Consider the following 26,803-nt stretch of genomic DNA (forward strand, 5'->3'; position numbering starts at 1 on the left):
TTTGTATAGCTGCGCAGAAGCGTGGAGACCCTTTCATATACCCAGTGTAGAGTTGTCGAGACCTACAAGCCCATACAGATCCTGTAAATCGAAATCGGGGAAAGTAACGTTTTCCATCGATGCGGCGGGAGGCGTTACTGTGCTGCTAGGAGATACACTACAAGAGGTACGAAACACTGCCGAAGCAACTCTCTTCAACGTACGTAGCACAATCCCAGCAGCCGACCATTGTCGACTCATGGACTTGAGTACGCCCAAAAGTAGTTTGACTCTATCAGAGTGTTGATCCAGGCATTGTCTAGTGCTTTTGTCGTGCATGGCGCCAATAGAAAGCTGCACCACGGCCGCAAGGGCCAACGGGTAGACGAATAGCGGAGTATGCTTCTGGGTTGTGGAGCGCAGGGCGGCTAACATGGATATGGTCTTCGATGCTTCGATTGCCTTTACAGAGTGTACATGCTGACGATTGCAGGGGCAGAGAAGCTTTGTACAGTTGGCACCCAGTACGTCGTGCGTCAAAAGATCGGGAGAGATCAGATCTCCTCTAGGATAGTGCAGCAAGATAGTACTCCACTGAACGATAGTGTGCGCTTGGAGCATGAGCTCGTCTAGATCACCGAACGTGTTGGAAATCTCCGCTTCGCTCTTGGATCGCGGTAAGTGGTAGAGAAAAGCAGCCAGTGCGTTGTCGACAGCTTGTACGAGATCTCTATCCACACCGTGTTTTCCTGTGATAGTCAAGACTCGCCCAAGAAGGCGCACAGCTTCGATACGATAGCAGAAGGACGAGAAGACCTTTTCTTCTTCAGCGAATATATTGCCGTGGAAGTCTGCCATTGTTGCTGGCATGAAGCACATGCCGGCTTCATAGATGAAGTCGTCGCATGGCAGTAGCACGTCAGCGTTGACCGTGTTGGTTTTGAATGTTGATTTCCGCTGTAATGCAGCGATACAGCCGTCCATTACATACAATTCGTACCAGCTCCTTCGCATGCTTTCTTCAAGCACTGTAAGATCACCAGCATGCGTTGTAGCAAAGTCTCTTTGATGCATGCCAAGCCGCAAAGCCCGTTCGATCGTGGTATCGAGCAGTCTTTGCCCCTGTTCAGAAGAATTCTCCGCGAACAAGTTGATGGCATAAAGAAGACCTGCTTGGACCATTTCGACTGTGTCCTTGTTACTTTGGTCAAACTCTCGCGTGACGCTCTCGCGCAAATCATTTAGCGATGCCGCGTGGGAGAAATGACCGCCAATGAATTGGACTATGGCTTTCAAGTATCGAGGATATCCTTGTTGCCAGTACATATCCCTGGGAAGCAGAACCGGGTGGCTTGGGTGGAAGTTGAGGTAATAAAGATTCACCAATTGCTCATCGTCCGACCATGAGATATGCTGGTGTGGTGGACTGTCTGATGGTCCGCGTTGTAGTAGGGCCGGATCGGGTGAAGCGGTTGCATTGTCGAGTGGGAACCATTGCGATACAGGAGGCGTGCAGGATGGCGCTTGATTGACGGCAGATCGCGGAATGGAATTTGGAGAAGCAGGCAGAGTCTGCTGCAACGTCGGCTGGTCCTCAGTATCTGGACGCGTTATGCCACGTCGGCGACCTCGTCCAGAGCGCTTGTAAGTACACACAAAACCACGGGTTTGGCATCGAGCACAAATGGGTGTGCCTCCATCGCATTTCAGATGTGTACGACGACACTCTAGGCATGCGAGTGGGGCGGGGCGAGCATGATTTCTTGATTCGGAAGAAGGCATCCAATCTGTTGCAAGTCTGTTGTAGAGTGAGGAGGTTTCCACATTGCGGTGAAAGCGCGACGCGATGGAAGAGCCCGAAGAGCCCGAAGACGCCGATGATGCCAAGCAGGGCTGCTTCGCACTAGCCTGATTGGGTCAAGCAACAAGCCCTATTCTCCAGCACTTTCTATTCATTTCATTCTCCCTCTGGACCTTCAACGACGCTGTTTTACGTATCGCAAGCGGCCTTCGCTACTGGTCGTGTCCACTTTCGGGACATCGCGCCTTATTGAGATATTTTGTTCACCAGTTTTCGAAATAAGCACCTAGAGCTGCAAACATGTACGACGTGCAGAAGTGGCCTGAACATCGCATGGTACGTGCAAGGATGGCCAGTCACATCTTCGATGGCAAATTGCTTGCATCTTCAGACACGGTATCACCTCTTTGCCGGTACGACCTGCCTGGTCTGCACGCCTTCGGCAGTATGATCTGGGTTGTGCGACAACAGGTATTGTTGCTTACTGTACGCCCGAATATCCACCAATTACATGCACTGAATCAACCCTGGGTGACTGTATTGCAGCGTCGACGCGCACAATCATATTTTCCTTATGGCACGTCGTCCAGGGTTCATTGAGATTCCATATCGTATGCAGGGCGTAATAGGCTAGATAACAAGTGCATGAGCCTTTGAGCATAAGTTGAGGCTTACCCTGACAATGGAGGCATTCTGCCTTTCTTCCCATCCTAGGTTTCTATCGCGGAGTAGCGTCGACCTCTTTCCGCACCATGGCTTCTCACAAGTCTGCAGAGGTTCATGCCAGGGAGGACCGAGGTGGCTACCATGGCCAAAGCCACGACTACAACTTAGTAGAAAAGAACGCAACGACAGCGGACGTGCAGGACATGCAACGTATGGGGAAGACACAAGAGACACGGCGAAACTTCCGTTCCTTTACTATCTTGGGATTCTGCATAGTTCTCCTATCGACATGGGAGGCCATCCTGGCTACATCTGTCTTTGCGCTGTCGAACGGTGGAACTGCCGGCCTGATCTGGGGGTATCTCATCGTCATGGTTGGATTTGGTTTTGTGGTCGCCTCTCTCGCTGAAATGGCATCTATGTGAGTATGGTCAGGGCTCTCCAAGCATACACGCTCACGTTTTGTAGGGCGCCCACGTCTGGCGGCCAATACCACTGGGTATCCGAGTTTGCGCCGCCCAGCTGCCAGAGATTTCTTAGCTATCTGGTAGGCTGGCTAGGTGTCCTAGGCTGGCAGACAGCAGCAGCAACCGTCTCGTATCTGGCTGGTAAGCAAATTCAAGGTCTCATCATCTTGAATGACCCGTCATACAACCCAAAAGCTTGGCATGGCACACTACTTATCTGGGCTATTCTGGCTGTATGCCTGATCTTCAACACATTTCTCTCTAGATATCTTCCACTTGTGGAGGGCGGGGTTGTCATACTACACGTCGTTGGGTTCTTCGCTGTCATCATACCACTTTGGGTCATGAGCGACCGGACGCACTCGTCGAGCGAGGTTTTCTCGGTCTTCCAGGATAACATGATGTGGGGAAATCTCCCGTTCGCAGTCATTCTTGGCCTTACAAGTGCTACTAGCACATTCGTTGGTGTCGAAGCTGGTGCTCACATGGCAGAAGAAGTACGTGACGCTGCTCATGTCATTCCTCGCGCCATGATGTGGACTTGGCTTGGAAACGGGCTTCTTGGATGGGTCATGGCCATCACCTTCTGCTTTTGTGTAACCGACACTATCTCGGTCCTTACTACGCCGCTTGGAACGCCCTTCATTCAGGTATTCGTGGACACAACGAAGTCGGTAGGGGGCGCAACTGCACTTACAGTCTTGATGTTGGTTATCGCTATCTTCGCATGCGCTGCGGTTGTGGCTGCAAGCTCGCGTCAGGTGTTCGCTTTCGCCCGCGATGACGGTATCCCGTTTGGTCAAGTTTTTAGCAAGGTTCGTGGATTCCAGTGTCCGGCATCTATCGTTGAGGATGTCATACTGACATTTTGCAGGTCTCGCCTAAGCGGGAAGTACCAGTTAATTCTGCCTACATAACGCTGGTGTTCGTTGTTATTCTCTCGTTCATCAACCTTGGCTCCACTGTCGCATTCATGCAGGTCGTCTCCCTCGGTGTCGCTTCAATGCTGACCTCGTACATGATCTCGATCTCATGTATCGCATTGAAACGTATACGCGGCGAACCGCTCTTGTCATCCAAGTTCGATCTGGGAAGGCTAGGACTGCCGATCAACATCATTGCTGTCCTCTTTCTGCTCTTTGCTTGGATATTTTGCTTCTTCCCTGTTGGACCCCAACCGGCGGTAGCAGACATGAACTGGGCCGTCTTGGGATATGGTATAGTCGTCTTGTTCGCAATCTTCTACTATGTTCTTCGTGGTAGGCATGTGTATGCAGGGCCAGTCAAGTACGTTCGAAACGTGTGATTCACGATTGCTGGGATGATGCTGTACCCTGTCGGATCGAGACGCATTGCTCTCACATGGTGCGACATTTTCGTCATCATTACCTTCATAGTCGTTGTTTGAAGAACTTTGACTATGTTTTCACAATACACTGCATGTACCTACAATAAAATCATCACAGGTCAACAAACATTGGAGTACTAGATATAAAGCAAGAAGCTAATCACTCAAAGCGCCTAAACTGTTGTCACGCAGTTACCAGAATCAGTCACAAAGGAAAGTGAAGAAAAAGACAGACGGATTCACAGTCTGCGGCAGCCAACTGTTCTTGGCAATCACATTTCGTTGTTTGCCTGCAAATATCGCCGCCGTGCGTATTCTACTCAACAATGTTCTCACAACTTCTCATCATCACTCTTTCGGGTGCGTCGGCCATCTCTGCAGCGCCGGTGAGCGCTTTTCAATCCACCTCAGAACCAACAAAAGTCACAGTAATGATAACGTCAAGTGTTGCCGCTCAGAGTCTGTCGTCTACTATTGTTGATAATCTGCAGGCTCGCCAGTTGGAATGGAGCGAACCGGTGTGGAGCGAGCCAGCGTGGACACAACCTGCATGGTCCGACTCTGCTATTGTGCCTGTGCCAACGGAGCCAGTCTCGACGCCTTCCACGTTTCTCGCCCATAGCCAGGTATCCACGCCTACACACACATCAACGTCCGACTGGATAGATACGCATCGCCCGGATCCCAGCGAGAGCAAGACCGGTTTGATAGCTTTTGCCAGTATCCTGGGCGGAATCGTAGGCTTAGCTTTCGTCTTGTTTCTTATTACCTTAGTTCGGAAGTGTCTTCACGGGCGCGTCCCTGCGCTACGCGCAAAGAACGCATCAGATGTCGAAGTGAAAGCTAGTCTTGATCGCAACTGGCAAGCGCCAGCGCTCGATACACCGCCTGGATTAGTCGAAACCCCTCGCACAGCATCCAGCGGTGGCATGCGCACTATACCACGTCAAAGCGAAGATGTCACTGACATGCCACGTCTGGCTAGGCAGCTTGATGATTTGACGCATGGCCCGCGTCGCTCACGTTCACCCTATCAGAACAACATCCCTCCTCAGGAAACGCATTGGCCGTAAGAAGAGAAAGAGCAATACGCGGAACGGAGGAGGGGGAGTGGGTATCGTGGATCATATTGCCAAGCGAGGCGGAAGTGGTTCCAGCTGTTTTTGTATGTCAGTAGTTCTTCGGTAGTGAATTGAATGCACCAAAGGACTATCGGTACGTGATCGAATTGTAGAGCGCTCCTCAGCATACTTGTGAATTAGCATCTCATACTTGCAATCACCCTGTTCGAGGAGGCACATTTGGGCAAGAAGTCCTGGGCAAGAGGTTGGTGTTGGGCAAAAATTCGTTCTTGGACAGGAAGTTGATATACTGACCAGGCGGAAGGTCAGATTCGTTGGCAGGGAAGTGCGACGTACTGCCTGAGCAGAAAGTGAGAGACTACTGAGACGGGGTCTTGAACGGCGCATGCACGACGTAGTACACACATACAACAGTGGACTGGAACCCGCGCGCTAATCTCCACTTATAGTCATTAGATGTAATTCATCAGTCGTATCCAGGGTATAAACTTCCCGCGCCAGATCACCAAACGCCTCTTGTGCCCATTATGCAATGTACATCAACGCAAGTCAAACGTGATATTCAAAGTCATCCGTGCCAATTTATAAGATGGTCCACCAGTGATGGCTTCAGAGCTCAGGCTTGGACTTGTCATCGTGGACATGCTCCTTCTCTACAACGACAAAGTCATCGTCGGTATCGGACGTCTTCTGCTTCTTGGAGGATGGCTGCTGGACATCTTCGGTATCTTGTGGCTCGGCCGTTGGGGCGTCGGGAAGCTGCGATGCGAGTTCGGACGGCTCGGTAGACTGTTCCTCTTGCGTCTTGGAGTCGGAGGCAATGGGCGGGAAGAAATTACTTGGTGAAAGTCAGTAGATGGAATGAGTTAAGCGGCATGTGGGACTTACGGGATGTTCTTGAAGTAGGCGTCCTCGTCCTTTTGGAGGAAGTTGCAAAAGATGACACGGTCAAGCTTGTCTGCCTTGGCCTCGTCGTCAAGAAACTTGCGGACTGTCTCGAGCGCGACCAGACTGGCTTCACCGCTCGGGTAGCCGTACACACCAGTGCTCAAAGCCGCAAAGGCGATGCTCCTACACCCGTTCGCAACTGCCAAGTCTAAGCTGGCGCGGTAGCAGCCTGATAGGAGTTCTGCTGAGCGCGCCGCGCCTTCTTTCCAGTATATCGGACCAACAGCGTGGATTACTTTGTTGCTGGGCAACTCGTAGCCGTCTGTCACCTTGGCGCTGCCCGTCTCACAACCGTCGAGTGTTTTGCACTCGTCCAGCAGGCCCCGCCCGGCTGCGCGATGGATGGCGCCATCAACGCCTCCGCCGCCCAGCAATGAAGTGTTGGCGGCGTTGACGATGGCGTCGACGGCGAGGGTTGTGATGTCTTGCCGTATGACGCTGATCTTGTTGTTCAGCGCATCGGATGCTTCAAGTTTGGACGTGTCATGGTCGTCGCGGGGTTCGATCTTCTTGAGCTTGTATAGCAACGTCAGGGTGGGCATCTCGTCGAGAGAAAGGGTGTCGGCCATGTTCGGTGAGGGGCTGCGAGATGGAGACGACAACGGTCTTGCAAGGTAGTATGCGCTCGTCATGGGCGGTCGTAGTGCTCGGATTGCAGGTCCAAGTAGCATCAAGGAAGGGTTGTGGGGGAGTGAGTACCTAGACAGCAGGCACGCGTGGGCTGGAGCTTGGGCCTCGTCCCTTCCCGCGAATACCCCGCTTACTACTGCGCCTCCTTCGTCTAGCCCGCATCACTTGTATACAATGCTGAATCTTATTCATTCACAGGCTCGCATCCACGTTATAGAGATACCAAGACAACAAATGCATGGACCAGCAATTAACCAACATACACTACCACATGAGCATGAACACGATCCCGCCACACATCATCCACGCCTTCACAGCGCATTCAACCCCAACGACGATTGCGTGGCATTGACTATGTCCCCCAGTTGTTTCCAAGGGTTTGGTTCGTTGACTTCGCACACTGTGTTTGGGCGAGGTAGACTCGCGTCGAGCATATACTGCATCTCGTACTCAGAAACGCATGTCACATTCTGAAAGTGTGCTGTATGCTGCAACTGCCAGTCAGCATCGAGTTGTCCAAGTTGTAAAAACTAGAGCAAAGGGGTATCAAGGTCATGTCACCAAATCACTTACACCGCTGTTGTTAAAAGTGAGAAGCCCGGAGCCAGGGAATAGGCCATGCATCTTCTTCGCCGATGAAAGAGGGGTAATGGGATCGGCGATAGAGCTCACAAATAGTATCGGCGCGCTTGTACCATTCACTCGTGGTATTCCGTCAAACTTTTGACTGACAGGCGGCCGCACGTCCAGCCTGCTGCAAATCGGCCCATTGATAGCAGCCACACTAAGTCCACCAGAGTTGCTTCGGTTATACATGTAGTTGACAAACTTCTTGTATTCTCCAAAATCACTGTATTTGTCAGACCGACCGTCGGTATCGACACAAGAGACTAGTGTCCGTGCCATGCGGTCGTCGTATTGAGGGCGAAAGGTACTGATCTGACTTTTCTCTGTTATGGCAGCGAGCGACTCCACGTCCTGTGTTTGCAGCGCAACGAGGACGAGGTCCATAACGTAAACATAGATCGGACTGATCAGGTACACGGATGCGAACATCTGGCTGACAATATCGGTCCAGGTGAGCACGTAGGGTGAGAGGAGCACGCCCTGTGTTTGTGCAAAGAGGATCGACGTATTCGAGGTCGGGTCGCCTAAACCAATGGGTGACGACATGAGATCGCTCAGGAGGCTATGGTAGCGTTTTTCGAGTTGCTGCCAAGAGGTGGCGTTCTGGTGAAACAAGCACAAAGCTGGTCCAGCTTCGAAGCAGTACTTGAAGAAGTAGCTAACGGCTTTATCGGTGTCATCGATGGCTGCCTCCCAACCGCCATCATAGTAGTCTTCCAGATCGAGCACGCCGTCGATGATCATACGACCAATACGGCTAGGATAGAGACTGGCATAGGTGGCACCAAGAATCGATCCATAGCTAATGCCATAGTACCACAATCTTGCATCTTGTGAGGGCTGCCCACGATCTTGTGCACGAAGCTCGATGTAGCGAAGCATATCTTGAGCTGTGGCCACCGTGTTGGCATATCTTGCAGTGCCATTCACGGAGTACATTCCTGTACACCACTTGCCATACGCCAACGCTGACTGATGCTGTCGCTTCAATACTGCCTCCGATGTCACATCCGCGAGGCCCAATGCATCCGAGAGAAAGGCATTGCGGGTTTGGAAGGGGTACCCTACGAAGCAGTCGCTTGTTGGCTCGCTGTTGTTGACACCGCGAGGATCGATTCCGACTAGGGAGTAATTGGTGCCGATTTTGGCCTCGATAGCGGCGTGATCTGAAAGTACCATAGCGACGGAAGAGCCACCAGGCCCTCCGGGATTGACAAGAACTTCTTGTGCATCGTGGGTTGGGCCTGGCTTCTTGATGATAGCTACGTTGAGAGTACCGAGGGATGGTACCGCGTAGTCGAGTGGAACTTCCAGAAGAGCGCAAGTGCTATGGGTTTTAGTATTGTTTAGCCTGAGAATGCTGGAGACGCTCACAAGTTCTCGTAACAGGATGTCCAGGCAAGCACTGAACTGGCAGTCAACTGCAGAAAGGAGTTAATGTATAATTATGAATCTAGACAAGAGAGTCACTGACTTCCGAGAAGCTGTATATCATGCTATCGTTCGGCACCGCAGCTACAAAGAAACTGTGGGCCAGACCAACGACCGCAATCACTGTTTTGACGTTGTGAATGTACGATCTCATGGTTGTTCTTTGCGCTGTCGGTGGTTGCGACGATGTAATTAGGTTAGGGAGGTACGGTCTGAGAAGACTATAATGAAGATCAAGATGCTAGAAGTAAGCGGATTATCATCTAGGGTTTGAGCGCGTGAAACGAATGGCTATGAGGCCGGTCTTATAGGAAAAACAATGCAAGAACTGGATTACGGAGACGTATCGCATGCGGCAATAAGTTCGCAATCGTCTTGATATGTTCTACGTTGACCAAGTCCAGCAGTGAGATTCCTAGGCGGCTGACATAGCCGCAAAAACAGTTGAAATGATTCGAACGCATTGCGTGTTGAACAAGTATCGCTGCAGGTCTTACTGTATTTGAGCTGGACGCCTGCATCTGAATTACCTCAAGCGGATGGGTATACGCTATGATGCATGTTGCCAGTTTTCGAGGAGTCTTGGCCATCTTGTTAGCTAGAACAGGTTAGTGTGCTTGTCTTACGTGACCCGTGGAAGTGAGAGCAAGAATATTGAGTACACGATACCGTTCCACGCGACAAGACAGCCTTCACGCCCTTTCATGTCGAAGGCTCTAGTCCTTTGGTTATAAAGGAGACGGCGAGCCATGCGAAGCTTTTGAAACGGTCGTGTGGAGTTGATGCGCAGTGGCAGCGACAAAAAGCTTTGAGGCCCGACTTGTGCATCGTCCGTCGGTCTCTCACCTCAATCTCTACTCTTGTCTGGAGAAACTGATAAGCATTGAGACAAACATAAGATGTGAAGGCTCGCTACATTCTCAGATGAATAGAGATGTATAGCGGCTGCATTACCTAGGTAGTATCGGAGTCGCGCGCAGATGGGTCGAGAAAAGGAGAGAAGAGCGCGTTGGCGAGCTACCTCGGCTAAATGCGCGCAATGGCGTTGCGCATGTACGCGAACTGCGAGCCCATGTCGGCGCAGCTACAGCCTCTATCATTGTGTCATATAGCGTTCTTGCGCTGCGATTAGCCATCATCCACACAATGCATCAGTGGTTCCTAGTGCCCGCCAGTCAAGGCTGACCTGCTTTTGAGGCTTTGCGCCACAAATGCGGACAAGCTCCGCAGGGTTTACTAAGATGACGCTGAACAAGTAAGCCTTGTTCAACCAAGCCTTGCACGACACAAGCTATCTGACCCTTGAATACAAACACGCCCAGGATCGACCTATGTGCAGGACCAAGCAAAGCCGTTATCAATAATGTCAACCCCTCATGCTAAAAACAGCAGGTGTCTGGTTGCCAAGCCAGCGGGACAGATTGACCTAGCTGTAAGAGGCAGCCGGATATGAATTGTACTTGGGTATCTGTCTTGCCCTACGTAGCCGGCACCATGGGTACGGTAGATGCTCCAATATTGATGATGCGCTTCCGAATATATGATAACATCCTCTCGACTCGCTCGGCTCCTGATCTCCGCGCACTCGGTCTGCTCTTTGCCCAGCAGACTTCAAAGAATTTCGCGAAGAACAATGGTGGCTTCAAGTCGACCTCAAGCCTCAATGGCTGTTGCCATTGGCATGATGCTCGACTTTGCAGCTTCTGCTGTAGTTCTCCGCCAGAGTCAGCCGTCAAATCCGTTCACGCCGATTGATCCTCAAAACTGGGTCAACCCAGACAACATGACGTGGGATGGTACGTCTGCGTGCTGTGTACAACGCCATATGTATACTGATGTTTGAACAGATTACAAGGCACCACCAACGACTAATTGGGCCGATCCGTCCCGCAAGGGCAGAGACCGGAATTTCAACATTGCCATGGTGACCGTGGACTATCCAGACTCACCATTCGTCGTCACTCTACCGGCTCTATCAGATATCTTCGGTAATCCTCAGCCCCTTGCGGCTGGGTTGAGCCGCGATGATGTACCAAAGTTCTACCACGATCTGCTCAATGTACCCAGCGATCTCAACGAAGGCCACACGCTTCACGAATACTGGATGGGTGATTCTTTCGGAAAGTATGGTGTTGACCTGACTGTCTTTGGTCCATACCGCATGCCCTCTAGAAGCTACCAGTATGGAGTCGACGACGAAGAGGGTGGTTTCAACGAAGGCGCTTGCCCTGAAGGCCCACCATGCTCAGTCGATCTCAGAACTGATGCGCTCGGAGCATGGCGTGCAGATGTTGGAAACGAGACAGCAGACGCATATGAATTAGCTTTCATCCTTTCTGCTGGCCAAGATGAGTCTTCGACATGGCAAGAGTTTGGTGAGATGAAGTTCCTTTCCAAGGAAGATGTCCCAGAGGACTTTGGGCCACCAGAAAACTCTACGCTTCCAAATTGGGCCAGCACTCGCTATGTTGAGTGGTCGTCGTGGGCTGCAGCCTCCACCATCTGGCCAAATGCTGGTGGTGGCTCTTCAACCCAAGGTGAATCTAGTGGCATGGCTACGTTCGCTCACGAACTGTCGCATCTGCTCGGTATTGGCGACAATTACAACAATCCTTTCAGCGACCCTCCTCGACGCACGTACACCGGTCCCTGGAGCATGCTTTCACGAGGTAGCTTTAACGGACCTGGAGGTCCTCACACACGCTGGCAGATACCACCCGTACAAGGAGCTTCCATGGGGTCTCTACACACCATGCGTGACAAGCATCAAATTGGTCTCATTGATACCACGCCAATTCTCCAGATCTCTCGCGCAGGTCTCGCAGCTTCAGGCCCCGTCGTCGCGCAGATCACTGCTCGCTCTGTCGACCCATTTGGTAGCCTGATGGGATTCAACATCTCTTTTGGCGCTGCTGGTGACCTTGCACCACCATGCAACGTGACTCTCGACGCTTTGTGCGACGGTCGTGGCTACAACAACTACAACCTTGAAGTCGTTCAGCGCCTCGGTGCTGACTCCTTCTGCCCCGATTCAGGCGTTATGATTAGCAAGACCAAGAACAGCGATCGTGTGCAGCCATTCCAGTGGACGATTGATGCGAACCCACAGGATGCGCGTCAAATTGACTTTTATCTTCCCAATGGAACCGCGAGGTACTGGACGATTGGAGACTACAGACAGCTAGTGGATGCGCTGTTCCATGCTGGCACCGACTCCGGCTCGGAGTACGAGTACATCGATGAGGAAAACGGGTTGCACATGTACATTCTCGAGAAGCTCATGGACGACGCTGGAGTACTACACTACAACGTGGGTGTTGCTTCGACCGCGACTAACGTAACGACATCTGCTCAGTACGGTATCGAGCTTGGTTCTGGAAAGGTCGCAAGTAGCGGATACTCGACCAGTCCTGCTGATGGCACCTACTGCACGTTCGAGCTGAAGAACACTGGAAAAGCTGCAGTACTGGCCACAAACCCCCATCCACAAGACCTCTCGGAATACCTTGGGTCCGATATCCACCGTCTGAGCGCAGACGTGAAAGGCGAAGGCTGGAAGGTCGCGTTGCCTAATGCGCTCGCATATGCAAAGGCAGGTAAGCAAAAGACAGTTAATGTCGCTGTTGGCTGCGAGAGCGGCTGCTCGAAGGAAGCCACCGTAACTCTCATTGCAACAAGTGAGAGCGATAAGAAGGTCACGAAATCGAAGACCTGCAAAGTTCGCATGTAAATCCGACATAGTTAAGCTTATTGAGCGATGTTATGCTACTATTAAATGTATATAAGGTTATAGAGTTGGTAGAGTAATTATCGCTTGCCCATGACTATCGCGCGCACAGAGATGGTAACATCGCTAGTTTGCAGGTACGATGCAGTCTCAACAGAGCTACCACCTCAGCGAGATTGTGTTCAAAGTGCGTGATGCGATTGCGTATAGAGAGGTCCAGTGAGGCTCATAAAAAACAATGCCATGTGCGCATCAGGTACAGCTTACATGTTTTCGATTAGCAGTGAGGCAGAGATACGGCTGACACACTAAGCTGGACCTCAAGAGGCAGCTGCGGCGTTGGCTGGAATGCGTATTTTTGGTTGGTCATCTCCAACGTGCTCAGCCTCCACCATGTGACTAGGAGCTACCGTAGCGGGGTAAGTAGGTTGATCGACTCAGCCTCCCGTCACGAGACTCCGATAAAGGCGTTCATGAGAACTCGGCCTGATAGTGTGCTCCCCCACTCACTACCATGGTTCTCGAAGCGCTCGCCGCGATCGGTCTTGCCGCAAACATCCTTCAGTTTGTCACCTTTTCTTGTGAAGTATTCAGTACCGCCACATCAATACAACATTCGTCCAGCGGTTCCGCTCAGGTTCATCAAGACGTAGAAAATGTAACACAGAGACTACAGCAATGTTGCGAGAAGATAAGTCAAGCTCGCAACTCGGAAGACCAACAGCTGGAATTACAGCAACATCAGTCTCTGTTCGAACTGGCAGCAGACTGCAAGTAAACAGCCGTCGAATTACTGTCCGCTATACAACAGCTCAAAGTCAAGAGGCCAAACTCGAAATGGAGCAGTTTCATGGCCGCGCTTGCTCGCACAACTAGATGAATGACACCGCCAAGGAGTTGAGGATTTGACTCTGCAGATCACGAACTTGAAGAATGAAATCGACTTCGCCTTGGCAAAACTTGAAAGAGATACCGATGAAGCACAGTCCGAGATGCTACGAGAGATCATATCCTCAAACCATAAGAAACACAATGAGACGGCGGTTGTTTCCAATACCACTACAGCCCCTGCAACGAACCTCACCAAAAGCCTATTGAAGGAATCTGATGTCGCTATCTCTCTAACACTCCTAAGGAGCCTCACTTTCGAAGGAATGCGTTATCGGCACACGGCAATACACGAAGCTCATCCTGGAACGTTCAAGTGGGCTTCCAAGAATAAGATCTCCAGGTGGCTACAGTCTCCAGACCTTGTTATCTGGATTAGTGGGAAACCAGGTAGTGGTAAAAGCACATCGATGAAATATCTGGCTAGAAATTCTCAAACTTCAATAGCTCTACGTCAATGGTCAGATCCACACAGACTTATTGTCGCTGACTACTACTTCTGGGTCAACGGCACAGAACAACAACGTTCGTTGGAGGGCCTACTCTGAGCATTGCTCCATGAAATACTTTGTCAAAACCAAGGTTTGGTCAAGTGCCTCTTACCGGAAGCATGGCAAGCCGCCAGCAAGCATCTTTCCAGCGCTAATCTCACTAAAGTACCCTGGGAATCTTCTGCATGAACACGAGGAGTGCTTCTGAAATCTTTCCAATATCTCTCCTTGGTGGAGAACATGAGTGCTAAGTTCCGTTTGTTCATTGACGGTCTTGATGAGTACGATGGAGATCATGAAGAAGTTATACAGACCATATGTCACCTGATCAAGGTCGGCGTCAAGCTGTGCATAGCAAGTCGGCCTTGGAACATCTTCGAAGAGGCTTTTGGATCTTCTAGGTCACTGAAACTATATCTCCAGGATCTCAACAAAAAGGACATACAGCTTTATGCCGACGAAAGGCTTAGGAAGCATCGCAACATCCAACGGATCGAACCAGCACAAGTCGACGAAATCATCAATGAACTTATCAAGAAATCGCAAGGAGTTTTCCTCTGGGAACGTCTCGCTGTTCGTTCCCTCGAAGAAGGGCTGAGGAATGGAGACAGTCTGGTTTTATTACGCAAACGACTAAATGCGTTCCCTAGCGATCTCGATGAATTCTTCCGTCACATGTTCATATCATTGGATACCATATACCGAACTCATCTTTCATACATGTTTCAGATAGCATTGACCGCTCTTGCGCCTTTGTCGACAGTCGCATATTGGTTTCTAGATGAGATTGACGATGATCCAAACTTTGCTATCACCATGCAACCGCGAACATTAGAAGCATCGAAGCTTTTTGAGATCACAGAAGAGATGACAGTTCGTATCAACGGACGTAGCAGATGTCTTCTGAAAGTCACGAAAACGATGCATATTGAGCGTCGACGGCGACTTACACAAGAAACTAAAAGACGTGTTGAAACACACGTTGACTTCCTCCACTGGACGATCAAAGACTTCATTATGACGACAGAGATCCAGAGATTGCTTGCGGAGTGGCCACAGCCAAGCTTTCATCCTGACATAGCTCTCTGCAAAATGATGCTTGCAGAGTTCAAATCCGTTGCTCCTACTTCGCGGGCAGCGGAGAGCCGCGAATTAGTCAGGTCCTTGATGGAACAATTGTTTTGCTCTGCTCAACGCATTGAGAGGATCTTTAATGAGTCACCCATAGCTCATATCGAAGAGTTCGATCGGGTCAGTCACTCTTGCCTATTTCTCGGAAGGACTGGTGAGTGGGACCCTCTCGGCTGCTCGTCTCTAGAGATGGTCGCGCAAAAATACGGCTTGTGGATCTTCCTTGCTATGAGAACAAAACAGGGTCTTAGCACTGGAACGAGGGAGTTGATCCCGGGTTGCAATGCAGGAGAGAACTCTACTCGTGAAGAGCACGATAGGTTCCTGACATCAACGCACGAAGCGACCTCAGTCGGTTAGCGTAACGCCGAACCTGACCTATCGAGGCGTCTTAAATTGAGTACCAGTCCGCTTCGCCGAGAAACGTTTATAACCCACACTCTCCAGTATCAACCTACTTTCTCACTGCCCCAAGAAGCGTCTTCCCTCCCACCAGCAGATACAATATCCGGCCCTTCTGCGAATCAGAACACATTCTCTCTATATATACATTATCGTACCGCATCTAGTTGCCTTACCCCAATGAACGCGGAGACCCTGACAAAGGAACGCGCAACGACCTGTCCCCCTATACCCTGGCATGTATTACCTGTTGTAGACCCTTCAGTCTCCACAAATATTGGAGATCAAACCGAGAAAAAGCCTCTCGACTCCTAGCCATCTACAACATCTAGACGATACTCGTTCCGTGCAGGCTTGAGAAGCTTATATCGGAGATTGGTATAGCGTTATCAAACAGACCTCTTTGTATAACAAGGGTGCACCTATAGCTAAGCGTACAACTAGGGCTCTTGACTACTTCTCTAAGTACTCGTACAATACAGTAGCTATACTACTTTTTATAAATATCAAAAGAGAATCTTTAAGCCTTTAATACTCTACTATAATAAATAGCTTAAAGCTATACTGTATTAATCTTTAGCCTCTTTTGTAGTTATAGTTGTTACTAAATCTCCTAAGACTAAGCGCTTAAAAGCTGCAATCTTATTATAGATAATTATTTACTCTATATTAAAGATATAATATAATAGTAAAGAAGCTAAAAAAAGAAAATTAAAGTTTCTATTTAAATAATTCTTAAAAATTAAATTCTAAAGGTTTAAACTTTACTTACTTACTAATAACTATATTTATAAATTTCTCTTTATAATTAAATAACTAGATTACAATTAATATATCTAATTATATAATAAGGTTTAGGATTTCCTTTTTATAAATATAATAAGTATACTAGTAATAATACGCAGGTACAACGCTGTTAAGTTACACTATATTATATTATAGTAGAAGTATATTTCTAAATACTTACTAAGCTTTACTATATATAGCTATATATATACTTACTTAGAAACTTAGTAATTATAACTAAAGCTAATACTATAGGTCTTATATAGTTTTAGAGAGCTACTATAGAGCTCTTAGCTCTAAGTAGTTATTATAAAGCTTAATATTAGAAGAAGAGTATAGTTTTATTAGAGATAATTATAGTTAATAGTAAGTAACTAGAGTTTTAAACTATAAAATTTAAATCTTTAAAAATATTTAAATATAGACTTAAATATTCTTCTTCTAACTTTTATATTCTAATATCTTAAGTCTTATTATTATACTTAAGCTTACTATCTTTAATATATTACTATAAATTATTATATATAACTATATTATAGGTATAGAGCGCTTAGTTATAGAGAATTTTATAGTTCTTTTAATAATAATAATAATAACCATAAATACTACGCTAATAGCTACCTATTAATATAGTAGAATTAAGTTATTCTTAATATAGACTGCTTTAAAAGTAACTTTAGTTACTAAGTATAAGCTTATATATAGCTAGTTAGCTTATTTAACTTAAGCGTAGAAGAGCTTAAAAGTAGATTTAATAAAGAACTATTTAGAATTAAACTTCTCTTTATTAATACTATTTTTATACTAGCTAAAAAAGATATAAATTTAGAAGATAAAGCTTTTACTTATACCTAAAATATAAGATTATAGTAGTTATATAATATAGTTATAGCTAAGAGTATAAGAACTAATAAGTAAAATAAATACTTTTAAACTATTAATAAGAGTTAATTAAAAAGTTAGCTAAACTTTATTTATATTATAATTTATAAACTAAAATAAGTATAATATAGTAAATACTTAATTTAGCGACTTAGACAGCTTAAGAGGTAATAATAAAAGAATCTAGTAGGTGTGTAACTAATATAGTTATCTTAGATAATAGAACTGCTACTAAGCTATAGGTATTTATAGCTGCTTAGAAGTAATTATAATTATAATTATAATTATAATAGCACTAGTACTTACCTTTATAATAAAGTAGTTACTATAATATACTTAATAATACTACTACTTAGTCTCTAAGTAGTGTTAGTAATAGCTATAATAATAAGTATATTCTATTATAGTATAACTATATAGCACTTTATTATATAGAAGTAAAAAGTTTATATTTTAACGCTAGCTTTAGGCTTAGCTACTTAAAATTTTCTTAATACTACTATAATATTATACGATAACGCGATAACGTAATAATACGTAATATAGAAATACTATAGGCCCCGTCTCTAAGGCCTAAGAGGGATTATAATATAGTTATATATAATAACTTACTATATAATAAAGATAGTTAGCTTTGAGATATTAGAATATAGGAGTTAGAAAAAAAAAATTCAAGTTTATATTTAAATACTTTCTAGAATTTAAATTCTATAGTCTAAAACTCTGGTTACTTAGTATTAACTATAGTTATTCTTAATAAAACTATACTGTTATCTTAAGAATAAGCTTTATAATAACTATTTAAAACTTTATAGTAGCTCTCTAATACTATATAAAACTTATAGTATTAGCTTTAGTTATAATTAATAAGTTTTTAAATAAGTATATATATAGCTATATATAGTAAAGCTAAGTAAGTATTTAGAAACAAACTCTTACTGTAATATAATATAGTATAACTTAATAGTATTGTACTTACGTCTTATTACTAGCACGTTAATTAAATTAATAAGTTCTAGATTATATATAGTAGTATTATATAATAATATTAAGAAAAGTCTATTATTACTATTAATAGACTATAGATATATATTACTATAAGTAAAAGTATATACTAACCTTATTTTTTACTAAAAAAACAAAGTAAGTAAATTGAAATAGTAACTATCTAGAAAGAATAGACCTTACTTTACTTATAATTAGAATAAATTATGAGAAGCTAATAAGACTTTAAGAGATACTAAGTATATATAAGTAAGAAATTTTAATATAAAATAGAGTAAAGTAAGTTATAATAATACTATTAATAAATTAGTAACCTACTATAGATATAAAGAGCTATAATATTATAAAACTAACTATCTAATAGTAGATAAAGCTAATAAGTTACTAATAACTACTACTATACTTAAATTAAGAAAAGACTAAAAGTAAAAGAACTAATTTTTTATCTTACTATCTATGTTTTTCTTAATATAGAAAATAAAAATTTTAGTACTTTTTATAAGGCGCTTTAGCTAGCGCTTATAAAGCTTTTAATAGTATAGAGTATAGTTAAGTAATTATAACTAATAAAAGTGTTTATAAACCTAGACTTATAATAAAACCTTTTATTAGTAACTCTAACTAAAGAGTTAGACTTATATATTAACTTATTACTAAACTTAATAGCTAGAAAAGTTAATAGTAGGAAACTTATAGTATATAGTATAACTAAAATAAATATAACTATAACTAACTTATAAGGCTACGTAAAGATATAGTATATTTTATTTATAGTAGTAGACGTAAATAAGTACTAAATCTACTTGAGATTACTATAAACTAACTACTATAACTTAAAACTAGATTTAGTAAGCGTTAAATATTATTTTAAAGAGATAAAGCTAAAAATAAGCTTTATTTTTAGAAGATAAGTATTAAAAATCTAGAATTTTCTAAAAAAGCTATACGCAACCTTTTAGTAGATATATATAGAAATATTTTATAAGTTTAGTACGCTAAAATAGTCTGAAATTAGTTAAGATTAACTAGTTACGTCTATAGTAAGCTAGATATATAGATATATATTTTAAAGAAGAGTTTATAATACTTACTAACTATAGTTTATAAAACTTAGCTATTAATTTAGAATTTAGTTTTAGCTTACTATATAACTTATTATATAACTTCTTAAGGATAGAACTAAAGCTTCTAAAAAAGTATCTAAAGAATTTTATTATAGAAAGATAAATTAGAAGATTTATATTTTTAGCTAGCGCTTTTATTTTCTTTTTGAAAAAAAAAGAATAGTATAATAAAGCTTTATATTAACTATTATAGCTTAAATAAGATTATAATTAAGAATAAAAACTTTCTACTTCTTATTATAAAAGTTTTAAATAAGTTAGTATAAGCTAACTAATATACTAAGTTAGATATAAGAGAATTATATTATTAGATCTATATTTAGAAAGGTAATAAGTAGAAAACTACTTTCTATACTTAATATAGCTATTTTAAGTATACTTAAATATTGTTTAGCTTTATTAACGTACGTATAGAATTTTAAATACATATTAACTAGACTTTAATAGAGTTAATTAACGTATTCTATATAGTATACGTATATAATCTTCTAATTATTTTAAATATAATAAAAGAGTATAAAATATTATATTAAGTACTTAAATTATATAATTATACTAGGAGAGATTAAAATTAACTAAGATTAAGTTAAAATAATCTAGAACTAGCTAAAACTACGTATAGTATATAATATAAGAATTTTTATTAATTTTATAAACTATTATTATTAGATTATTACTAGTTTTTTTAAATTAGTATAACTTTTAACTTTTTTAATTGAAAAATACCTAAGTATAGCTAAAACTAGCTACGCTATATAGAAAGAGAAAAGTTAAATATTTAATATTAGAAATAGAGTGAAAAAACTCTTTTAAAAGTTAAAAAACTCTTTTTTTAAAATATTTCATTCTTACTTACTTTAGTAAAGACTAAAAGACTAAAGTAAAAGTAGATACCTTTAGTAGCGTAATATTGAGTATTCTAAGCTAATATATACTAGACTACTTTAATAAAGCTAATTAGAAACTAATTAATATCTAATTATATAAACTTATTATAGTATAGTATAATTATAATACTTATAACTAAAACTTATGAGTTATAGTTAAAAGCTTAGAGTATTAGTATTATTACTTTAGAAGTATCTACTTTAAAATCTTCATTAACTATTAGAACTTTAAATAGTTTATAGAAACTAAGATATTAATCTACTAGTAAGTAAAGTTATACTTAGTACTTACTTAATATAAATTAATTTTAAATTACTAGCTAAGTACTATAAATATAGTAGATAGTCTATTATAATATCTAGATTATATAGTAGAAGCTTAGAAGCCTACTTAGAAGTATAATAAAGTATTTATATAGTATATAAAAAATATCTTTAGTAATAAAAGTAAAAAGCTTTTTTTAATAGTAGTTACTTTTATAAAGTTAAGCTATAAGCTTAACTTCTTAAATAAAGTATTAAAGAAGTATAACTAAGCTAAAAAAGTAGTATTAAAAGATTTAAAGCTACTGAAAGACTTAGAAGTTATAGAAAATAATAGTAATAGCTATTCTAAAGACTTAGAAGTAGAGATAAACTAGAATAGCTTATATAAGCTTAAAATAAGCTTACTTAGCTTACTAAAACTTATAAATACTTAGATTAAAGTAAGAGTACTTAGAGAGTACTATAAAAACTTACTAGTAAGCTATTTTAAGTTTAGAAGAACTCTAAAAAAGTTATAATATTAATATATATAAGAAGAGATAAAAAAAATATATTAGACTATAACTATAATTATCTAATATACTATAAGGTAATACTAGCTTAATATAAACTATATAGCTTACTAGTACTTCTTTTTTCTATAAACTAACTTTAAAAAAAATGATAATAGATTTTATTACAAAGCTTCTTCTAAGTAAGATTTATAGTATAGTCTATAATACTATACTAGTGGTAGTATATTAACTAACTAAGATAGCCTATAATATCTTAGTAAAAAGTAATTAAAATAAAACTAATACTACTTTAGCTTAAATATATAGAATTATTAGACTATATTATATCTTAAAGTAGATTATCTTAGATTCAAAACTACTAATAAATATAGAGTATTAAGATACCTTCTAGTATTATATAAACTTAAAATAAGTTCTAACTTCTACTTTCTACTGTTAAATAGATAGATAGACTAAGTAATAAAATTAGACGCTAGAATAGTACTGTTACTATTACTATACGCTTAAATAAAATAATAAGGCCTGATTCTAGTAGCTAATACATATTAGAAAGCGTATACTAATAATAAAAGACTACTAATACTCTATAAAGTTAAAGACTAAGTATTAGTATTTAACTACTATATATAGTCTACTAAACTAAAAAAGAAGCTAGACTAAAAGTATATAAAACTAGAGCTTACTATAGCTTAAAATAAGCTATTTAAATTTATAGTAGACTTACTTAAACTTGAAAATATTAACTTAGTCTTTTATACTTTACTATTAGAGCTCTACTACTTAACTAAAGATATACTATACTTAGAAGCTTTAAGTATAGATATATTATATAAATTTAAGAATAATATATATAATACTAAGTATATATTATCTATAATATTAAGTAAATATTATAAAGAAGTTGTTATAGAGTAAATTAGTAAAAGTACTTAGTTTAGTAAGAAAGTTATTTTAAAACTAAGAACTTCTAAGAATTAAAACTAAAGATAAGTATAGAAGTACTTAAAAGGTTTTGAAAAGAGTATAATATTTTTTTAAAGTGCTAGTCTAAGAAGAGTATATCTAAGTAAGGCTATAAGGATTTTTTTAAAAAGAAAAAGAATAATTTAATGTAAGTATAAAAAATAGAACTATAGTATACTTTTACTTATATTTTTTCTTTATAGAAGTTGTTTTAATAAAGTATTTAATAGTACTATAGTCTAAGTATATTAATTATAATTATAATTACCTAAAATATACTTATAAAAAACTAAAATAAGTTATAATAAGCTATAATAAGCTATTACTTTATACTCTTACTAGTACTACTTAAAAGACCTAAGCTATATAAACTAAAGAAGAAATAGAAGAATTACTAAGTTAAAAAAAAAGATTATATTAAGACTATACTATTAAGTTAACATAAAATTTACTAAGTATCTACTAAAGAATACTATAATTCTTAGCTATAATAGCTAAAAATAACCTAAAATAAATTAATTAGAGCTATATTACCTAAAAGTTTTATAAAATTAAAGAAAAAGTACTATAGTACTACTTAGAAGCTATAAGAAGCTAATTTTTTTACTTATAAAAGTTTATTACTACTATAATTACTTAGAATAGCTTATAATTAGCTATTACTAGCAGAAGTTACTTATTTAAAAGCTAATTATTTTAGCTCTAAGCTTAGTTACCTCTTTATTTTTAATCTTAAGCTTTTAGTACTATTTACTTTAGCTAAACTTTTAAAAGTTCTTTACTTCTCTTCTAAAGTAGTAAATTCTATATTAAATATAGTAAGTTTATTTTTAAGCTCTAAATAAGCTTTCTTAAATATCTTATACTATTATAAGTTAGAATAACCTATTACAGTATATAATAGATTAAACTTACTTTCTTAGAAGTCTAAGCTAGTTCTTTTTATAACTTATAGTTATCTAAGATCTTATTAGCTTTATACTTAGAATAAATAACTTTACTACTATAAAATTTAGTCTCTAAATAGATATTACCATTAGCTAATATAGAAAAAAAAGCTATACTACTATAGAGCTAAAAGTAGTTCTAAAAAAGCTTATACTTCTTACTAAAAAATTAGCTATATAATTATAGCTTATAATAGCCTAAAATAGCTTAGAATAGAGTATAAAAAGCTATATAAAGTTTACGTACTCTTAATCTCTAAAGAAAGCGTATTAGACTTATTTTAAATCTAATAGTTAATAGTCTTAAAGTTTATTTTACTAAACTTATAAATATTATAAAAATTAGTATTTTAAGTATTAAGAGAGAGACTAGTAGTTATAGTAAGCCTATCTAAGTTATTAACAGTACATTTCTAGCTATTAGCGTTATAAAATAAGTTAAAAGTTAGAGTAACTTTTTTCTTAGCCTTAAACTAGTTTAGTAAAATAGTAATCTTTTAAGAACGTATACTAAGTTAAAATAATTTATTATAGCTTATACTAAGCTATAATTATCTACTTTAACTTACTATAATATATTTTTAGTAAAATATTTAATAATAAAAGTATTTAGTATACTAAAAATCTAATCTATTCTCTATAGTCTCTTTTTAGCTACTAAGAATATTTACTACTTTAAGATCTTTTATATAAAGTATTAAATAGCTATATTTACTAAAATACTTAAGATAACTTTTACTAAAAGCGCCTATATAGTAAATATAAGTTTACCTTAACTTTAGACTTTTATTTATATAATAATTACTAGCTTAAGTACTATCTATCTTAATCTAAGATAATATAGTATAGTTAAAGTAATAAAACTTAATTATAGTATATAATAGAGTATATAAAGCTTTTTTTAAGTAGACTTAGTAAAGTTAATAACTAATAAGATCTTCTACTATACTATTAGCTTATAAAACTTAAACTTAAATACTTTAATCTAAAATAGCTTATAATAGGCTATTATAGCCTTTTAAGAAGTATATTTAGAATTACTAATTTTAAATAAAACTAACTAATTAAAGTATAAAGTATAGAAGTTTTTATTAAAGACTTAAGTATATCTAAATATAGCTAGTAAAAAAGCTTAGATATTATAGGTTAGCTTAAGCTTTAAGTAATAATAAGAAATCAGAATAAAAGTAAAAATAAAAGCAAAGATAAAAGTAAAGGGATTTTTAAGATTACTATAAATTATAAACTATATAGTATAATATAATAACTCTATATATTAGTTGTTATAGCCTATTTAACCTAGTATAACTTATAATTACTTATTCTAACTAACTTTAAGAGTTTAGTTTTAAGAGAAAAAATATTATTAAGAAATTAAGTATAAGTAATATTACTAGATCTAATACTAGATAGTATTAATTTGTCTATCTATACTAAACTATATACTATTACTCTACACTCTTATGTACTCTATATAATTTAGTAGTATAGAGTTTAATAAACTATTACAGCTTTATTACTATTAATTCTTTTGCAGGCAGGAGAATAATAATAATACTAAGTGTAGTATTTAGAGCTTAGGCCTGTTATATTATACTATTAGAATTACGTGTTATACTATATTACTTTATTACTAATACAGCTATAGCTATATCTATATTAATAATAAAAGTACTAGCTATTCTTTCTACTTAATAAGCCTTGCTAGATAACTTAACTATACTAATATCTATTAATACTTCTATCTTTTTATCTCTATTCTTTTACTATCTACTTAGTTATATCTAACTTACTTACGTAAGCTATCTTTAAAGCTTTTTTAATATATATATACGCGCGTCATTAGTTAATTTAATTAGTTTATTTAAGAAAAAAATAAAAGTAAAGATAAAAAGCGCTTATAATCGTAGAACTTTATCTATAAGTAATTAATAAAGTTTTTAACTTATTTCTATAAGTTTATAAAAGTCTAGAACTAAGTACTATAAATTCTAGCTATATAGGCATTTATAAGATATACTATCTTCTATAGCTATAAGTTATTAGCTTATAACTTTATTATATTAAGACGTAATAAATTCTTTTATAAAATATAATATTCTACTATCTCTTTAATTAATAAACTATAGCCTTTTTTATTAGCTTTTGCTTATAGTAAATAGTAAGTAAGCTTATAATAAGTAATACTAGTTATAATTATTAGTAGCGCGTTTCTTTATAGCTTTAGAATTAAGTAAATATAAACTTAAAAAGTAGTCTATATTTTAGTTTCTATAAACTAGTAGTAAGTTTCTAGTACTATATTATAGATAGTATTCTTAAAAAACTTACTATAAGAGGTAGTTTACTTAGAAGGCTTAACTTAGAAGTAGGTATAAGAAATAGCTATAAGTATATTTATAGATATATTTATAAATATATTTATAGACGTAATTCTAGATATAGTTATAATATTTAAAGTAATATTACTAGAGTAGAATATATTCTACTTAATCTCTAAAAGTATACTAATATCTTTAGAAGAATAGGCAAGTTATATACTTTTAAGAGTCTACTTATTAAATTTTATATTATAAAGTCTTTTAAAGTCTCTCTCTAAGTACTATAGTCTATTTCTTTTAATATAACTTAATAATAATAACGTTATAACTATAAACTAATAAGATCCTTTTTTTTAAGACTAAGAGTTCCTTAAAAGCTTCTTAAAGTCTCTTTCTAAATAGCTAAAATACTAACTAATAATAAATTAAGAAATATTAAAGCTCTCTACTACTTAAATATAGAGATACGCAAACGTTATCTTAAACTACTTAATTATATAGTATTAACTCAAGTAAAATAGGTAACTAAACTATATATAATACAGCTAACTAAAGTAGGTTAATAGTATTTTAAAGTATTTCTTACTATATACTAAACTAAAATTTTACAATTATAACGCCTATAATATTAACAGATTTAAAAGATATAATATAAAGCTTAAGTTTTAATAGCTATAACTACGTTCTACTAGAAAAAAAAAATACTTTATAGTATTAATTTATTATAGCTTATAAGTATATAGTAAATTACTTAATAAAGCTAAGATTATAGAGTTAGAATAAGATAGCAGCATGCTTGTAAAAGCAGAAGCTTTTAGACGCAAAATAAAAAAGATATAGTCTAATAAATACTTTCATATTACTAATAATATATTCTTTAAAATTTATATATATAAAATATAGTTTATTCTTTAATTAAGCGTCTAGAGGCTTCTACCTTAATAAGTATTATACTAATTTATTATAATCTAATGAGATAGCTACTTGATTAAGTACTTTATTCTAAACTTATTATCTATAACAATTAAATACTAAAAGGTAGTTTAGTAGAAAAATATTTATAGTAATCTTTCTTAGCCCTTAGAGGCAGGGCCTATAGTATTTCTATATTACGTATTATTGCGTTATTACATTATTATATTATATTATAGTAGTATTAAGAAAATTCTAAGTAGCTAAGTTTAAAGCCAGCGTTAAAATACTAACTTTTTACTTCTGTATAATAAGGTGCTAAATTCCCCCCTAGGCCTTAAGGACAAGGCCTATAGTATTTCTATATCACGTGTTATAACGTTATCGCGTTATCGCATAATATTATTAATTTGATTAACGTGCTGGTAATGAAACGCAGGCACAACGCTGTTAAGTTATACTATATTATATTATAGTAGAAGTGTGTTCCTAAACACTTACTTAGCTTTACTATATATAGCTATATATATACTTATTTTAAATTTTATTAATTATAACTAAAGCTAATACTATAAG

At 38.5% G+C, this 26,803-nt stretch overlaps 5 protein-coding genes across 5 annotated transcripts; 3 read left to right on the forward strand and 2 right to left on the reverse strand.

Moving 5' to 3' along the window:
• Nucleotides 1-33: 33 nt before the first annotated feature.
• GT037_002706 (ubiquitin-conjugating enzyme e2 j1) lies at nt 34-1,679 on the reverse strand (the record flags this gene model as incomplete). Its single annotated transcript, XM_038927753.1, has 2 exons — nt 34-1,551; nt 1,599-1,679. 2 exons carry the CDS (start codon nt 1,677-1,679, stop codon nt 34-36), a joined length of 1,599 nt encoding a protein of 532 aa, XP_038789031.1.
• Nucleotides 1,680-2,532: 853 nt separating this feature from the next.
• GT037_002707 (amino acid transporter) lies at nt 2,533-5,334 on the forward strand (the record flags this gene model as incomplete). The annotated part of the gene is made up of 4 exons (XM_038927754.1): nt 2,533-2,867; nt 2,915-3,728; nt 3,788-4,172; nt 4,691-5,334. The coding sequence occupies 4 exons, from the start codon at nt 2,533-2,535 to the stop codon at nt 5,332-5,334; spliced, it is 2,178 nt and encodes a 725-aa protein (XP_038789032.1).
• Nucleotides 5,335-5,952: 618 nt separating this feature from the next.
• GT037_002708 (uncharacterized protein) lies at nt 5,953-9,133 on the reverse strand (the record flags this gene model as incomplete). The annotated part of the gene is made up of 6 exons (XM_038927755.1): nt 5,953-6,181; nt 6,232-6,873; nt 7,372-7,451; nt 7,495-8,875; nt 8,923-8,969; nt 9,023-9,133. 6 exons carry the CDS (start codon nt 9,131-9,133, stop codon nt 5,953-5,955), a joined length of 2,490 nt encoding a protein of 829 aa, XP_038789033.1.
• A 1,509-nt stretch (nt 9,134-10,642) lies between these two features.
• GT037_002709 (m6 metalloprotease) lies at nt 10,643-12,709 on the forward strand (the record flags this gene model as incomplete). Its single annotated transcript, XM_038927756.1, has 2 exons — nt 10,643-10,775; nt 10,827-12,709. The coding sequence occupies 2 exons, from the start codon at nt 10,643-10,645 to the stop codon at nt 12,707-12,709; spliced, it is 2,016 nt and encodes a 671-aa protein (XP_038789034.1).
• A 1,616-nt stretch (nt 12,710-14,325) lies between these two features.
• On the forward strand, nt 14,326-15,576 carry GT037_002710 (uncharacterized protein; the record flags this gene model as incomplete). The annotated part of the gene is made up of 1 exon (XM_038927757.1): nt 14,326-15,576. The coding sequence occupies one exon, from the start codon at nt 14,326-14,328 to the stop codon at nt 15,574-15,576; it is 1,251 nt and encodes a 416-aa protein (XP_038789035.1).
• Nucleotides 15,577-26,803: the final 11,227 nt, after the last annotated feature.

This window comes from Alternaria burnsii, assembly GCF_013036055.1.
Source record: "Alternaria burnsii strain CBS107.38 chromosome Unknown 746, whole genome shotgun sequence".
Classification (NCBI taxonomy): Eukaryota; Fungi; Ascomycota; class Dothideomycetes; order Pleosporales; family Pleosporaceae; genus Alternaria; species Alternaria burnsii.